Genomic DNA, 15,977 nt, shown 5'->3' with positions numbered 1-15,977 from the left:
GGTTCCTGATTCTACCCTACATGCAAGTGCTGGCGCTCCTGGTTCAACCCTCGAAAAACACTTAATATCCTAGGACGTGTGCGTTTGGCCTATCCTTATCCGGACAGTTCCCGGCGGTTCTCGAAGCGGACTCGGCTCTCCATCTGCAAAAGACCATACAAGTAGACGAACGGCCTGCACATACACAGATCCGAGAATGCTCTTGCCAAAACCCGACCTCGCTTCCTTCGGACTCAACGAGTCCCTCCTCTGCTTCTGGGCCCTGATCGTCGCCCCTATCCTCGCCTACCGCATCTACTTCTACTTCGAACCGCGCGTGGACTGCCTACATATAGCACCGGGAGAACCACGGGCGACGCAATGGCGCTTCTTCCGCACCGTGATGGTCTGGATATATCTCGTGATGCCGTTCTTCTTTTGGTGGTGGATATTGCTGTGGCGTTGACGGGAAATGGGAAAAAGAACTAGGCGGACGGAACTGACGAATTTTGTCCCTGATTCGGAGATGCGTCACAGTGGAAGGCTAGGAGTGTATGGTCCTCAAACTATGGTTATTGTCAGTATCTGAAACTGGAGATGTCTCTTCATTCCTGCGAGTCGCGAGGTCCTTTGATGGGCGAGCTCTTGTCCATGCATAGATTCAGTCGTCTTCCGTTTCCTGCGCTATTCTTCCTCGACTAGTTCCACAAGGAAACAGAGCCAATAAAAAAAAAAACAATGTGCTTCACCGAGTGAGTGCAATTCGATGACGCGAGTGACGAGTGAACATGCGCCGCCGAGGAAGTGTAATACGACGACACATGTCAACACAGTACCTAGGTAAAGGGTTAATGCTGCTGCAGAGATGCCATAGACGAGTAATAAGCAACCTCACAGCAGCACTAGGTAACATTGATACGAATGCCTTCCGAGAAGCAGGCGGCCTAGAGGAACCTAAGAACTCAGGATCGAAGAAGAGTATTCCTCCTGCAGGATCTCTTCTGTTTGCAAGCGACGCAAGTCAAGAACCTCTTCCTCCTGCCCCTAATACTTCTCCTCGAGAAAACCCCGCCTTCCTTGGTTTCCAAAGATCTTCACCCTATGGTTCTGACTGATTTGGAGGTCCTCCACTCAGCTTGAAGCCACCAGGTTGGAGCCTCTGGAACACCTGCCCAGGGTCGTATTTTCTGCTGATTGCTCGCAGGCGCTCAACATTATCAGCCCCATAGCTAGCAATAGGGTCCTGAAACTCCGATGCATAGTTTAGATAAACAAAATCATTGTCGATACCCTTGCTCTTCGCATATGCCTTAACGGTCTCTGTGATATCGTTAAGGAACTTGTAAAGGCGGGAGTCGTCGGTAGGGTTGGTCCACGAAGAACCCATATTCATAATGAAGAACGGGCCCTTCTCTGGTTTGAGACCCAGCGCATTCCCGCCGTTGCGCTGCATGCCCGTCAACTGGCCCTCGGTGATCGCCTGGATGGAAATGGCTGCGAAGAGTCCTTCGACATCAGACAGCGATGGCACGGCGGCGAAGAACGTGGCGGTAAGAAAGTCGAAAATTCCTCGATCCAGCTTGAAGGTCACATCCCACATGACCTGGCGAAGGCCGGTGTCGTGGCTGCCTTCATTCATGAGGATGGCGAGCTCGCTGAGGAGCCGCACGTCCGTGTTATCGGAGATGGCTGGAATGACGTTGAAGTCACTGAAGATGGGGGCACTGGCAACCGGTTTTGCGTAGTGGAGTTGGGTGATAGCGACATTGCCGAGCCTTGGTATCGCAGCGAAGGACTGTGAGATGTATGTCAACTTACTGGCTCCATACTGTTCAATGATAACGTGGACGCACCACAATCTGGGCTGCATCCGTGTCGGTGGAGGATGTTTCGTTGCCGAACTTGAATATGGCATCTTTCACTTTTTCGAACTGGTTCTCAGCGTAGATTCGCTGGCCACCCCACATCTTACCTTGTTCAAACGCATAAAGTTTGAAGTTGGTGACGATACCGAAGTTGTTGCCGCCGCCGCGCAGGGCCCAGTAGAGGTCAGGAAACAGCGTGGCGTTTGCAGTGATAATGCGACCCGAAGCAGTGACTACCTCAAAGGCTGCAACATTGTCGCACGCCCAGCCCAGCTTGTTGGAGAAAAACGAGAAGCCGCCACCAAGGACGAGACCCGGGACACCGACGGGCGACTGGCCTGAGTTAGCAGTGCTGAGGGTAACCAAAGCAACAAAAAAGCGAACAACAAAACGGCAGTACTCACCATTCTCCCACCAACTACAGCCAGGCCGTGATTTTCGAGCGCCTGGTACGTAGACGCCCACCGGTTCCCGGGGCCCACATCCACGGTCTTTTTGTCCGAAGAAACCTTGATTTGGTTCAGATTCTCCATAGATAATGTGATCCCGCCTTCGATGCTGGATGCGCCCGCGAAAGATGCATGGGTCCCGCCTCTGACCGCGAAAGGACACTGAGTAAGACGCGAGATGAGGACGGTAGATGAAACCTCAATTGGTTCGGATGGCTTGAAGACGCAGCGTGGGCTGACAGAAGCTTGCTGGTTCGACCAGTATGCGGCTTGAAAGGCGGTGTACTCAGTGGTTCCCTGGGAGATGAGCTTCGATGAACCGTACACGGCTTTTAAGGACTTGCATGCAGTCGCGCAAGGCTCGGGGAGAGAGCGTTTTGAGCCCAGTTGGCCATTGTTAACGAATTCCAAGAGTTCCGGAGCTAGGGTTACGTCGAAGTGGTTTTGAAGCAGGGCTTCCGTGACATCTTGTGGTCAAAAGTCAGGTTTTGAGGAGCTCCATCGAATGCGTGATGCATGGACGCAATAAGTATATAGAAGCCATGCTTACTGAAATCAACGTCCTCGAAAGCTTGAGCAACGGCACCCGCTGCGAAGGCGCTCGCAGTAAGCAAAGACGATACCTTCATGCCTGCAGCTGTGGCAGTGACACTTCAACGTTCCCAAAGGTTGGGAAATGAGACGAAGAGAGAAAGAATGAATGATGGGACCTTAAGAAGGGGGGACAACCATGCATTCTTATCCAGCAAGCCAAAATCATCGCTTGGGCCCCACGCTGCATTTGAAAGTGCATGATTCGAGGCACAGTTGAAGATGGTTCGTCGACCTGATGCAGCTGCCCGTATTCTGGACGGATTTTAGCTGATCCGGGGGCCGATCCAACAGGCTCCATCAGTAACAGACGGATATTAAGAATAACGCGAAAAGCCTCCTCACTGGGTGGGGTGCCATCAAATCCAAGGCTCCATCGCGCTGTGTGAATGTGAAAGCCCCTAAAGGACGACTAGTGTCCTCAAACTGCGTGCGCCTCGGCTTGTCGCACGGTTTGTGAGGGAACAACAACGTGACTCATTCTCTCGCCCTTTTCAATATCTATAGATCAACTGAGTCGAGGATATTGGTTGGACGTCGGGTCGAATATGGATGTGGGCGATGGACTCTTCGCCTCTCCTCAATGTTGGGCCAACTTTCCAAGCCAGCGCCCGTTGGCAGATGCACCCCTCCCGACTTCGCTCCACACCTTTCCACCTGTGAACCTTATCGGCACCTCTTCTCTTCTACAGGCCAAAAGAGTACCTCCACCAACACATACAATCCAGCTTGTAAACAACGAACCAATAGAGTCAAAGTTCGCGCAACGCTCCCCGCTACTTTCAAGGTAGCAGAAGCGGAAGGGGTGGTCACTGCGCGGGTCGGACAATGGAATCGACAAAAGTCGCGGAGCCAATGATGCTGGTGCAAGGTTTTGTGTTATGCATCTGGATTTTCGGTTTGAAAGACGAGAAACGCAAAATATTAGCATGGGAAAGCCACTAATCTACACAGAATCTCAATCGGGTAGTAACATGCGTCACTCCAGGTATTCCTCTCTTGATGCTATTCACGGCTTCAAGATACATGGAACGAAACACGGCCAGCCGGTGCCGTTTTCGGTATCGCTGTGCTATATACCATGCTAACGAGCTTTCAATGAGGTGTGCGTAGGCGGACTCATATGAACAAGGTATCAATTCCTCGCGTTCTAAGCATTAATACTTCGTAGGCCAGGTTAGCCATAATATGTTGCGAGAATAACTGAGCATCTTGCGGTCCAGTGCTCAGTGTGCGCTGGCGCCACACCTACACCGAGAAGTCCTGCACGCTGCCACCAACAAAACAGTGGAAGAAGACATGGCCTCGGGAACAATGGACAGATCCACGAGAGTCTGGTAGCAGAGCTGGATAAAGCTCATAAGGTTTTGGCATTCACCGTCTCACTGCTACATTGCCAGTACCGATGATTGTCCCCAAGTGTGTCGACCTTCTCATATATCTACTACTTGATTCTTGCCACGGGTGCTGAAATTGGTGAATCTGAACCCAGGTTGACTTCCAACTCTCCGATCCATGAGTACGTCGCGATCAGCATGACGAGCGGGCTCATATCGAAACCTGCACTGATAGCGACCAACATCGCTTGTCTTGCTATCACGACAGTGTTTGTCGTCGGGCGTGTCGTTACGGCATTTACAAGGCGCAGCAAAAACCTTCAGCTCACCGACCTCTTCGTCTATCTTGCTTTTATCCTCTACCTGGCCATGTGGGTGTGTTACCTGCTTCTCATCACCCCAACGTTCAAAATCTACGCGGTTTTTTATAGGGAACGTCGACCTTATCCGACAATGACTGATGATGTGAGTGACGAAGTTCAAGGACCGCTGGGCTCCAAGTATCATACTACCAGTCTGACATTGTTTCCTCGTAGGCTGCGCTTATGCAGAGGCTCATTTTGCCGGCACAAGTGGCGTTCTATACGCTACTCTCCTGCGTCAAGGGCTCATTCCTCAGCCTCTATCACAACCTCCTACAAGGCCTACCAGGAATCTACAGAAGGATATGGCACGGTATCGTCCTTTTCGTCATCCTCTCCTGGCTTGGAAGCCTCCTCAGCACGCTTACAATCTGTTCGAGTATGAGAGCTCAACTATCGGAGGGGAGGTGTGGGCAGACACCAGGAGAGCAGAAGAGAACTGTCTTTAGTCTGTACTTTGCCTTCGCGGTCGACGTTGCGACTGACATAGCTGTCATGGTCTTACCGATCCGCCTAACGTGGAACCTGCAGATGGACCGTGGACAGAAGATTGGTATCATGGTTCTGTTTGGAAGTAGCTTCATATGCATCGTCTTTGCAACTTTACGTGTCGTTCAGATCGGGAGTCGACCAAATCGAATTCGGGGTGGGACGGTGAGTGACTATATAACAGATATGCCGCAAATGTGCCGCTAATCGTTCCATGCCAGCCCGAACTAACATGGCTTATACTCTGGACTGTCCTTGAGACCTCTGTAGCAGTTATTGTTGGATGCTGCCCCGGCTTTGCCATCTTCATTCGCGGCCTTATCACAAGCAAGAAAGTTTCCGGTTCCCCTTACAATGGCTACGCTCGGCGGCGTGGCAGCGGAGAGATATTCAACATGCATAGCAGGGTTAACGCCAGCCGGCCGAAACCAGAGCATCATCCTCGGCTGCCAAATGCGCTTTCGAATAGACTGTGGGATGATGCGCATAGTAGTCAAGAGGAGCTCGCAAGGGACACGGGGGATAGAAGAATTGTAGCTACCACGAATATCTGTATAAATAATACTTAGTCGTTAGAGGGGAGAGAAAAGTAAGAGCAAAGACACCACTCTAGGGAATTCCCAATACACTTCTGGTCGAGACCGCAGAGAACTTCCTGACGCTGTCTGACGCTGTCCTTTGTTTACACCACACACCCGTCGGCTTCTACATGCACAGAGCATATGTCTTCATGTTTGGTGCCGAAGTGATTTTCTTGGAAGAGCAAAGAAAAGCGGGGAGGCACAAGGCAACATTTTCTAACCCAAAATTTAACTAGGAACGTAATTCGCATCTGACCTGCATGTCTTTTCCGGGGTGAGATTACCCCGCATTCAGCTCTTCTGTTACCTTAAAAACCCGCCGAAGGTAGGTCTACTCGCTCGTTGAGAAGTGAATCCCTCAATCCAGTTTCGCAAGTTTGCTCAACGTCACGATATAACGCCATGCTCGACCACGCAGGGTTCTCCGTCCATCCATCCAGATTCGAGGAGGTTGTCAACTTCTACGCAGCTGCGCTGGCACCACTAGGATATACCAAGCAAAAAGAATTCCCAGGAGTCGCCGTAGGCTTCGGACCAAGTCAACACAGCATGCCATTCTGGATCGCGGCGAAGGAGGTCACTGCCGGTGCCGCACATGGCCATGTTGCTTTCTCCGCAAAGGACCACGAGACGGTTGATCGATTCCATGCTGAGGGTATCAAGGCTGGAGGCACTTGCAACGGGAAGCCAGGCCTGAGAAACAACTACCATCCGAACTATTATGCGGCTTTTCTCCTGGACCCTTTGGGGTGAGCTTGCCAACCTTTCGGTGAATGTGGCCAGAGCACTGACGTCGCAGGAACAACATCGAAGTTGTAGACCATCTACCGCATTGAGAAATGGCAAGACGCGCCATGGGAGAGGTTTCGGCGCCGTGGCGATTTGTGATGAATGTTTCCGCCTTTGATTGCTGGCACTTCGCCTATACAATATACTGCCTCTTTTCACGTCCGACTGTGAACACGACGGTGCGCGTAGGGGTTATTGACCTTCTAACTGGCTTTTCTACGCCTCCCTCGAGGTATAACCAGCCTTAAAACACCGTGCCCTAGTAGCGTAACTAGAATATAGCCAATTAGATTCCTTAAAATACGTATTCTAACTTGGATTGGAAGTACATGGGGTTGTTCAGTCGGACGTGGGAGGAGGCGGTAGCGCAGTGTACCTGTGTAAACGCCCGTACTATGGCACTCTTGATTCCTTCCATATATCGCTCACGTACACGTCACTGACCGCCAAACCATACATCGATTGCTCAAAGCTACCTGTATCCTTCAACTGTTATCAGTAACAACGCATGTCCCGCCTTTTGAAAGTCCCCTTCATATACCTTTAGTGCTTCTCTTCTATCCCATTCCTACACACGTATCGCACTTAGCTACACTGCACCACATGTAATGAGTTTCGACTTACATGGACGGGTGCATTCGGGGAGCGGAGTGTCTAGGGCGTCACAAAAGCAAGGAAGCTCTGGTGGAGTTCCCTCGCACGCTATAGGGACTCTGCGGAGTCAGTCATCCACAATGGATACAACCTACTCCTCCACGGTCGCCCAACATGTACCCGGCTTCGGATAGCCACCCAGAACCCCAACTTTGGTTAAAGGGATGCGTGTGAGTTCGTACAAGGTTGGGGACGTGGGATGCACGATTATACATCCGCGATCATGTGGCATAGAAAAGCCTGCAGGAATACATACTGGGCACAATGAACTTATAATATGAAGAGACTCGAATTCGAAGCTAGCCGCGCTTCCTTGATGAATAGACCGCAAGGCTTGAAACATTTTGGGCTGGCAATCTCTTCAATTCAAAGACCTAAAACTGTACGAATGAAACGCTTCATTGAGATTCTCAGTAACAATATGACTGTGCCCGGTATGACTTTGCCGGTCGTCCCCTGAATCTATCCGTCAGATAGCGCTGCCATCGCGCCAATTTCCAGCAACTCTGTGAGAACGTCGCCCGAACCACCAGGCAGACCTTCAACATCTTGTAGACGTCCCTCGGCAACGTCTGGACCGCCTATTCTCCGTACATGCAGAGAGACTCGAGCTCCACGAATCGGACTATAGGGCACACCGCTTGGCACAGTTCTAGGCCTCAACTGCAAAATGCGATGATAGCGAACTCCATTCCCCTGAATAATCGTCTCGTGGAGGACGAAGCGGTATGACGTATCTCCATGAGCCGGAATTGGGCTTGAGAAGCCAGCTGCATCGGCAGGGCTGTGATGCGTCAAGGCGGACAAGGCGGGAGGGGTAGATGAACGGGGATCGTGGGTTTGGGCGACCGCGGACCAGCGGGTCTCACGAGTCCGAGATACCGGTAGACGTAGTGCGTGCTCATCTACGGGCAACGGAGATAGAACTGCAAAGGAAGTTGGCACCCGTGACGCAGTCCTTACTGCATCCATCAAAGTGTAGCCTCGGTCTAGCATCAAATGTGAAACGTAAGCCTGGTTGGTGCCGCTCAGCTGTCGATATTTCCGACAAAATTCGCGGATACGGCCCGCTGTGTTGATATACGGCTCGCAACGGACACAAGCACCGACAGCAGTAGTCGTCCATTTGCCTCGACCCGGACAAAATCCACCGTGATCTTGGAAGGCGGGTTGGGAGAAGGCATTCAACAGCCACGCATGAAGCGATCGATATGGTTCGGGGACGGCATTTCCAGGACAGCTTCGGTAGCTGTTCGCCTGCATTGTAACGATGGTACTGTCATATAATAAGCACACGTTGACCCCAATCTCGAAATCCACAGAATAGTCTGATCAATTATCCATGCTCTTGCCTTGAATCGCGATCGGCTCAAAGATACTCCACGGCCCTCTGATTTGGCGATGGGAGATGGACTTACCTAGCATATCACTTGGTTGAAAATATGATGCTTGATGTTAGACGGCATTCCGTTCCAGTGCCGGCCGGAGGAGGTGTCGTTCTCTGCACGTGTTGGTCTCCAGGCAGGTGCTCGAGAGCACTTCCCCAATACTATGGCCGTGTGTCATTGCCACAAATCGGGTGGTAAGAGAGACCCAGACAGTCGTCAGGCTTTGCCTATCGTAGTCTTATTCTTCGATCCCTTCGGGCGTCCGGGCTTCCGTGGGCCTTCCAAAGCCACAGTTATCAGATTTTTGGATCCCGGTGGTCGACCCCTCGGTCGCTTGACGGGCACAGCCTTCTTATCAGCACAATTAGGCTTTGTTGACACCTTGCGCGCGGCTGCTCTTGTGGACTTATATTTCATATCAGGCGCGACCTTGCTGCCTGATGCGTTGGCCGCTTCCTCCTCGAGATCTGCAGCAGGTGGATCCGCCAGTGGTAAGGTCTCCTCAACCAGGCCATCGCGGACCGGGAAGATGGGCTCGCCCATCCACGTCAATTGTATGTCGTTCACTGTGCCGGCATCGGGATATGACCTGCTCCATCGCCTCTTCTTGGCGACCTTCCAATCAGAGCCATATTTCCCTTGTTCGAGTGCAAGCCTTGGAAGCAACAGAACCTTTGGCGTGTGTCGGATGCTGACGCCTACCCCTTCTAATCCTTTCTCGGTAGCCGCTCGATTCCACACGAACTGCTCAATGGCCCCGGTCCGCGAGATGTTGAGAAAACCCATGGGCCACCGACTCCTTCTAAGTGCTTCGAGCACCCCATTCGTAGCGCGACGTGAAGTGATCAGGAGTCCCAAAACATCCTTGTTCCTCCACGCCGCAGGCAGCCCCTGGAAGGAGCCCTCGAGTTCCCTTATATGCCTTGGTGAGCAGAGTACATTGGCATTGCGGGCTTTGCATTGCGCGAAGACAGGGAGGGGTACGGGAAATTGAGACAAGGTCCAATGGCCGATCAAGTCAATGCCTGCGTCACCGGCTCGACCGGTGCGGGTGAGTGAGAAGCCGAGTCGAAGCAGCGCCAGCGCCGAAGTGTACTCATAGTGCGTTCCGATATATAACGACCGCGTGGGCGCGAGGTTGACGCGGCCGGCGTACTCCAGAAACGTGGACAATGAATTGTGATGAGGCGATCCTGAGGATAATACGATGCTTGGGAGGGTGGGCACCTGTTGAACTGCCTCAATAGTGGCTGTAGCTGTAGATGCAGCTGTAGCTGTAGCAATATGTCTGCGGGCTCCTGCAGGGCGAAGGAAGCACGACGGGCAGCGTATGAAGGCACCCTTGAAGTATTGAAGGTGGGGAAAGGTACGCATTACCGTTGTATGAAATATGCATACACGGACGAAAGGGACATATCTGCAAGAGATAAGGAAGACAAAGGAGTGACACGGAAATACAGAGTATAAACTCGGGCTGGAGAGATTTCGCAGCAGAAGCGCGGGAGACGCTAACCCCTGTCCGCCAAGGCTTAACTCTCCCGATATTTAATCATGGATCTACCGTTTGTTTGTGGTCTCATGTGCTCAACTTCCATCCGGACCTCACCTTGGGAGGGTTTCGACCTACCACTGAAGCCTTTCTCCGAATACTTAGCAGGCTCGGACATCCTTTACGCCGCGGCAGCCTTCTCAATTCAATGCATATCGACCACAATGAGTGATGTCTTGACACAAATCCAGGATGAGGTGGACAAGGTACATCTTCCGCAAACCCTCTTCATTCGAGATACTGACCTCTACGTCACATAGCTCCTCCTTCAAATGCAAAGCAGTCTACAGACCATCAAACATCGAGCACCACCCTCCGCTCCACCCGGCCAACCCCTCCTGACCTCATTCACCGTGCATGCGCAACAACAAGCTCAGCAGGCACAAGCGCAGGCCGCCGCGAATGCTCCTCAGCAAGGGCAAGGCGTGCCCGCGCAATCGCACGATGCGTTAAACGCGTCAATCCCAGAGGTGTCTCCGGAAGAACTCCAAAACCAGATCAAGGAACTGTCGCACGATTTGGTGCAAAAAGAGCAGCAGATCGAGACTCTGATCAAAGCACTGCCCGGACATGGTGTATCTGAGAAGGAGCAATGGGAGAAAATGAAGGCTTTGAAAAAGGAGCTTCTAGGCCTAGAGCAAGAGAAGGAGGAGGCTGTAAAGGACAGAGAGGAGCTACTCCGCAAGGTCGAAAGGCTCATATTGGGCGTCGGCGCTGTCTGAGGGCACCTGGAGCGATATAACTCGGAGTTGGGGATACGGTATGGATTGAACTAAGATACCCGGGACAACGTCTCACAATGCATGATCCTTTTCGGATACGGGATTTATCATTTGAAGCTCGGCATTCTGCTTGTGACCGAATCGCACCCGCCACGAAGCCATTTGAAGCCCATGATAAGAGCAGAACAGAATGCGGGTCAGGAAACCTGGCTCTCCCGTGACAAGAATACAATAGAATCGATTCCGAACCACGACTCCAGTGCGCCTAGCCGTTGAAACCTGTACCTCCTTGTATACATAACCCAAGCAGATCAACCCGAAACAAACAAGATGGAGCAACGCTGCTCGACCATTACTGATGAACATGGCCATTGTGGCCAGGCCCACCCCATTCGCTCTCATCGTCACTGCCTACATCTGTCCAGCTAGACGGCGTCGTCATCCCTACACCCGCCTGACTGCCCACCTCGCTGAATCCGGCTTCGCTGAATCCGGTATCCGTAAACCCAGCTTCAGAGAAGGTTTCAGAGAAGGGGTCGTGATCAGTGTCTTGGTGTTGAGAGAGGATGGCGATGTCATCAGCCTGGCTTCCAACCACCGATACACCGGTAAACGCTGATCGGTCTGAGCGTGGCGTGAGAGTCCCAGCAGACACACTGTCGATCTCCGACCTCTCATCTTCCGTCGGAAGCCCAAGCTGCGCGGAACCCGACAGAGAGTTTGAACTCTGTAAGGAATAGAATGACTGTGTGGCATTACCGGTATGCGAATGATCAGCCTGGACGTTCTGAGAATCCGCAATGGCAGCTAACGGATCAAGGTCGATGAGTTCACCGGCCTGGTAGGTTGGCAGATCAACTTGGACATTCAACGAGCTCCCTCCCGACTCGGTGTAGGTAAATGGTTTCGGAGCAGGAGCTTCCTCTTCGTCTTGGTCAAAGAGAACTTGGTCATCCGAAAAAGGGTTCCCGGCAGCAGCAGCAGAGCCAGCAGCAAACCCTGAGATGCCTCGCTTCCGAACGGTGCCACTACTAGGGATATCGGTGCCGGTCGCTTTCTCCACAATCCTGTCATCCGTTTTCAATCTCCCGTCCCGACCGACTAGGTCATCGAACGATTTCTGACTGGCGGTCGGCCGACGTCGCTCTCTCCGTGCCGCCATCTCAACGTCGTCTTGTCCAATTCTGGCCAACTCGTCCAAGTCGACCGCAACTCCCTCCTCTCGCGCCCTCCTTATCAGCTCGAGTCTCCTTCGGCGTATGAAATCTTGCCTCCGGACTTCATAGTCCTCACTGCACTCTGATGGTCTTCGGGGTTGTATCTCATCTCCGAGGCTGTGTAGAGCGAGGGCTATTTTACGACGTGATTGATCGACCCACTGTCGGACCTGTGGAGATTCGTATAGGGCAATGCCGACAGCCACCACGACTGAGGCGGCGATTATGATACCTGTCCGAATGATGAGTTAGGCAAAAAGGTACCAGAGGGTAATAGCAGAAGGTGTGAGCAGATAGGAAAAACAGCTTCGCATGGAAGAGAGTTCATGGAAACAGGGGATGGGTGATAACGACTGAGACAGGTACGGTGCAGAGACGGCGCATAGCAGGCTGATACTCACCTTTGGCCAACGGCGCAGGCATGGCGGACAGCGAACTGTTGCAGTATTGCAGGAGGCAGAATGAACCTGGAGAGGCGTGTGGGAGAAGCAAAGGCGCAGAGAAGAGGCAGCCGCCAAGGTTGCGAAGTTGGATTGGCCGGCGGTAGTGGAAAGGAGCCAGAGGCGCTTCACCTCTGGGTGTATGTACTCGTAATGAAGCTCGCCACACGCTCCACTCTCACACATGCTTTCGGAGTTGTGGTGGGGCGCAGCAGCGGGCGCTAGCGGGGTGGCTTGGCGTCGACCGAGACTATAACAGTAATGTTACATACCCATGAAGCATGAGCATGAGAATTGAAGTTTTCCAATTATTACGAAAAATCCAAACTGCTAACAATATTACATACGCGTACAGCGCTCTTCATGAGCCATAAACGCACCACAGAACCCACGCAGCAAGGCAGATCGCTCAATAATCGAAACGGTCAGGCATTACAAGCGGCGCGACCAAACTCCAGATGTAGATGGCGTAGCAGACCCAGGCACTGATGATCTTGGCCCAACTCGCCCAGTACGTCCTGCCAACCGGAACGAAATCGCCTTGCATGTCCTTTTCGTCGAAGCTTGTGGTCAGCAGGGTGGCAACCCACGTTGTGCTGAGGAAGAAGATGAGATGAAAGAGCGAGTAGTTGTACTGTGTCGCATTCACCTCGTCGTCGCGGGGATTCCGGGCTGGCCCATCGTCTTCGTCGTCACTGTCGGAATCGTCCAGGGCTGAGGCGGGGAGAGCCCCGCTCTCCACGGCCGCTCGAAGCGCAGCCTGACGCATCTCACGGCGCGACTCGGGCTGTTGCGTCACGAGGCCATGCTCATAATCTTCCGTACCAAGGCTAGAGTAGCCGTTCCCGTAGGAATTGCCCTGCGATCCAAGAGCAAGTCCGTAGGTTGCGGCACGCGTTGTTGTGTAAGCAACTGTGACGAAAGTCACGATGGCACCAATGACAATGGTGGCTTTCCGTGTTCCCCGCGCGCGGATCAAGGGATTGCACTGGTGGTCGTCCGGTTCCATACCAACGGCGGACATGGTCAGGTACGTGCAGTAGATTGCGACGATGGCGGACTGAGCGAGGCCGGCGCGAGGGTTTACATTCTGCACGGCCGGATGGATGGATACCACCGATGCAACGACGAGCAATATCATGTTGACCTGGGGCATTTCAGCGGCGCACAACACTCCGGCCTCTCCCTACTTACAGTAATGGCTGCCTGGTTCATGCCGCATCCAGACTTGGCAAAGTAGATGTACATGACGATGGTCATAGCCAGCGAAGCCAGGTACATGAACAGAGCGGATCCGACAAGTAGTGAGGTCCACACGTTGGACTCGGTGACTTCAATCTTCTCCTGACAGTATTCCGCCCAGTTGTGGGCAAGGTCGACGAGGAGGATAAGACCAATGAGGAGAAAGAGGTATGCGCCAATCATGGCAAAGTAATTCCCCCAGACAATGAAGAAGGAGTTTGGGATGAAGAAGGTGAGGACTATCATGCCGATCCAAGCAATGACTTTGGGTCCCCAGAAGCCGTTCTGAATCGGGGCGCGACCGTCCTTCGATGACCGTACTCCGACCAGCATCAGCGCCATGAGGAGGTGGAAAAAGCCAAGCGCGAAGTTGATCCTCTGCACCGCAACGTATCCATAGCACTGCTCGCCGTTGCACTGTATGTCTACGTAGTCGAGGGTAAGATGCGAGAGCTTCTTCATGGCCCAGTCGGTGAGCATAATCCAGGAGACGATGGAGTTGACGAGGAGGATGAGTGCGTACGCTATGCGCGTGGCGATGCTGTGGGCCATTAGCTAAGGCATCTCATGCAAAACATGGAGGTTCAACCGCGCACCTATTCCCACACTTTCCTCCACATGAGCCAAAGACGGCACTGCATGTTGCAGCTCCACAGCAAGAGGCGAGACAGCCCCATAACTTCGGTTGTTAGCAGCGCGCGGATAGGTAATCGTGCCACTACTCACTGTGCCTACGCTTGGAAGCGCGAGAAAAGGGACGGACAACAAGGCGCCCATCGTAGGAATGGAGTTGCGGGAGGTGGTGGTGGTGATGCCGAGCACGAAGTCGCCTGGTGACGTTACGGTGGTAAGAGTCGGGCGGCTTGCATTCCGCGCCAAGCCCGTTCTTAAAGTACAGCACTCTTCTGAGAGCTGTGTCTCCCTGCCTAACGCCCGCACGGTCGCCTACTAGGAGGCGCTATGTTCTAAACTAGGACTAGATAGAATAATTATAGATAAAGAAAAACTAACTCCAAATCTAAATATCTCAATGTTACAACAAGCTATTGCAGCTTACAATAGCTCAAATAAATTCTCTACATCTACTGCATCTTTTTTGCATATACGCTTGTTGTGCCCTGGCTCACCATACATCTTGCAGCGTCGAATACCCCATATACCAGCATCCGCTTCCTCCCTCTCCTCACATCTTTCTGCCTCAAGCTGAGCCTCAGCATTCTTCTGAGCTACTATCACCTCTGCTTCTGCCTATGATAGGGTCCCTCCTTTTTGAATCTGCTTCTTCTTATGGTTTTTTATATTCAGAAGCTGCCTAGCAGGCTAGCTCAAGTTTCGTGATCTTGGCGGCCATTAACACCTACGAATACACTATCAATTCTACCCCCTTTTTAAACTACCTCACCATCTCAATAATCGATGCTGGTGAGGAGCTCCGGTATCTTCGAATCCAGTTAAAGATAAGCGTTGATTGAACATCTATCTCGACTGCATTGCTTGATGTTTTGGGTTACCAGACAGGGCCTAGTAAAGCTGGTGATAGAAAAAAAGCATGAATATTGGAACATTTTTTCCGCTTGGAATTTCATCTCCAAACTTGCACCACATCTTTTTGACATCCCAAAGATCCAATATCTCCAGCTGCAACCTGCTGCAGCATCTGGTTCAAGAGTTATTCAAGGAGAAAGCTGCAATTCACCCCTCTTTGGTGCCAGATCAGAGTTTTCAGGAGCGGGCACAGCTCCAGAGCCGAGCTGACCTGACCTGTGTGTATCTGAGCACAGCACTGTATATCTGAGCATGGATGCACAGACAGGAACATCAAACTCTACAGCAACTGTACCAGCTGTACCAGCTGCACCAGCTGCACCAGCTGCATAGCCACAAAAACTGCACAGCCACACCAGCCACACCAACTGCACCGCCACATCCTCAACCACTACCAATCAACAACACTACCACCCAGATATCCTACCCCAAGACGGTGGGATAGTCTAGTGGTAAGATCATCTGGTAGCATCATATGCTAGGGCATATGAAGGTCATGGGTTCGATTCCCACAGCCATCAAAGGCAAACCACAATGGTGGGATGGTCTAGTGGTAAGATCATCCGGTGGCATCATGTGCTAGGGCATATGAAGGTCATGGGTTCGATTCCCAGAGCCATCAAAGGTAAACTACATGGAGGGGTAAAGCGAGGTCGGCCCGGAAAAACATGAGCCCTAGCTCAAGAAAAATGGCCTCAGCTTGCTGAGCAGCAGCCTAGTGCCTTGGCATCAGGTGACAATACCAAAAATGGCCTCGGCTTGCCGAGCAGCAGCCTGG

General features: G+C 52.3%; 8 protein-coding genes and 1 pseudogene across 9 annotated transcripts; 4 read left to right on the top strand and 5 right to left on the bottom strand.

Annotated features, from left to right (window-relative positions):
- Positions 1-584: 584 nt before the first annotated feature.
- EI97DRAFT_481257 (FAD-binding domain-containing protein) lies at positions 585-3,324 on the bottom strand. The gene is made up of 4 exons (XM_033802040.1): positions 2,844-3,324; positions 2,249-2,760; positions 1,833-2,177; positions 585-1,774 (listed from the first exon to the last, which is right to left on the bottom strand). The coding sequence occupies exons 1-4, from the start codon at positions 2,920-2,922 to the stop codon at positions 1,079-1,081; spliced, it is 1,632 nt and encodes a 543-aa protein (XP_033656702.1). The 5' UTR covers positions 2,923-3,324; the 3' UTR covers positions 585-1,078.
- Positions 3,325-4,419: 1,095 nt separating this feature from the next.
- Positions 4,420-5,641, top strand: EI97DRAFT_371273 (uncharacterized protein; the record flags this gene model as incomplete). The annotated part of the gene is made up of 3 exons (XM_033795279.1): positions 4,420-4,686; positions 4,758-5,237; positions 5,294-5,641. 3 exons carry the CDS (start codon positions 4,420-4,422, stop codon positions 5,639-5,641), a joined length of 1,095 nt encoding a protein of 364 aa, XP_033656701.1.
- A 290-nt stretch (positions 5,642-5,931) lies between these two features.
- EI97DRAFT_430258 (glyoxalase/bleomycin resistance protein/dioxygenase) lies at positions 5,932-6,916 on the top strand. The gene is made up of 2 exons (XM_033797640.1): positions 5,932-6,402; positions 6,453-6,916. The coding sequence occupies exons 1-2, from the start codon at positions 6,056-6,058 to the stop codon at positions 6,487-6,489; spliced, it is 384 nt and encodes a 127-aa protein (XP_033656700.1). The 5' UTR covers positions 5,932-6,055; the 3' UTR covers positions 6,490-6,916.
- A 642-nt stretch (positions 6,917-7,558) lies between these two features.
- On the bottom strand, positions 7,559-8,359 carry EI97DRAFT_439559 (uncharacterized protein; the record flags this gene model as incomplete). The annotated part of the gene is made up of 1 exon (XM_033799566.1): positions 7,559-8,359. The coding sequence occupies one exon, from the start codon at positions 8,357-8,359 to the stop codon at positions 7,559-7,561; it is 801 nt and encodes a 266-aa protein (XP_033656699.1).
- A 341-nt stretch (positions 8,360-8,700) lies between these two features.
- EI97DRAFT_448019 (uncharacterized protein) lies at positions 8,701-10,151 on the bottom strand (the record flags this gene model as incomplete). Its single annotated transcript, XM_033800138.1, has 3 exons — positions 8,701-9,090; positions 9,226-9,782; positions 10,112-10,151. 3 exons carry the CDS (start codon positions 10,149-10,151, stop codon positions 8,701-8,703), a joined length of 987 nt encoding a protein of 328 aa, XP_033656698.1.
- Positions 10,073-10,996, top strand: EI97DRAFT_430255 (uncharacterized protein). The gene is made up of 2 exons (XM_033797639.1): positions 10,073-10,239; positions 10,294-10,996. Exons 1-2 carry the CDS (start codon positions 10,198-10,200, stop codon positions 10,753-10,755), a joined length of 504 nt encoding a protein of 167 aa, XP_033656697.1. The 5' UTR covers positions 10,073-10,197; the 3' UTR covers positions 10,756-10,996.
- On the bottom strand, positions 10,872-12,567 carry EI97DRAFT_491900 (uncharacterized protein). The gene is made up of 2 exons (XM_033802288.1): positions 12,374-12,567; positions 10,872-12,204 (listed from the first exon to the last, which is right to left on the bottom strand). The coding sequence occupies exons 1-2, from the start codon at positions 12,393-12,395 to the stop codon at positions 11,108-11,110; spliced, it is 1,119 nt and encodes a 372-aa protein (XP_033656696.1). The 5' UTR covers positions 12,396-12,567; the 3' UTR covers positions 10,872-11,107.
- Positions 12,568-12,700: 133 nt separating this feature from the next.
- Positions 12,701-14,511, bottom strand: EI97DRAFT_430252 (membrane protein-like protein TMS1). Its single transcript, XM_033797638.1, has 4 exons — positions 14,381-14,511; positions 14,251-14,333; positions 13,607-14,195; positions 12,701-13,559 (listed from the first exon to the last, which is right to left on the bottom strand). The coding sequence occupies exons 1-4, from the start codon at positions 14,429-14,431 to the stop codon at positions 12,822-12,824; spliced, it is 1,461 nt and encodes a 486-aa protein (XP_033656695.1). The 5' UTR covers positions 14,432-14,511; the 3' UTR covers positions 12,701-12,821.
- Positions 14,512-15,634: 1,123 nt separating this feature from the next.
- Positions 15,635-15,720, top strand: EI97DRAFT_t25 (annotated as a pseudogene). The gene has a single exon. The product of its transcript is annotated as a tRNA-OTHER (tRNA).
- Positions 15,721-15,977: the final 257 nt, after the last annotated feature.

The sequence above is a fragment of the Westerdykella ornata genome (genome assembly GCF_010094085.1).
Source record: "Westerdykella ornata strain CBS 379.55 unplaced genomic scaffold EI97scaffold_3, whole genome shotgun sequence".
Taxonomy (NCBI): Eukaryota; Fungi; Ascomycota; class Dothideomycetes; order Pleosporales; family Sporormiaceae; genus Westerdykella; species Westerdykella ornata.
Note: the sequence above shows the minus strand (reverse complement) of the source record. Positions and strands in the feature narration are given on the sequence as shown.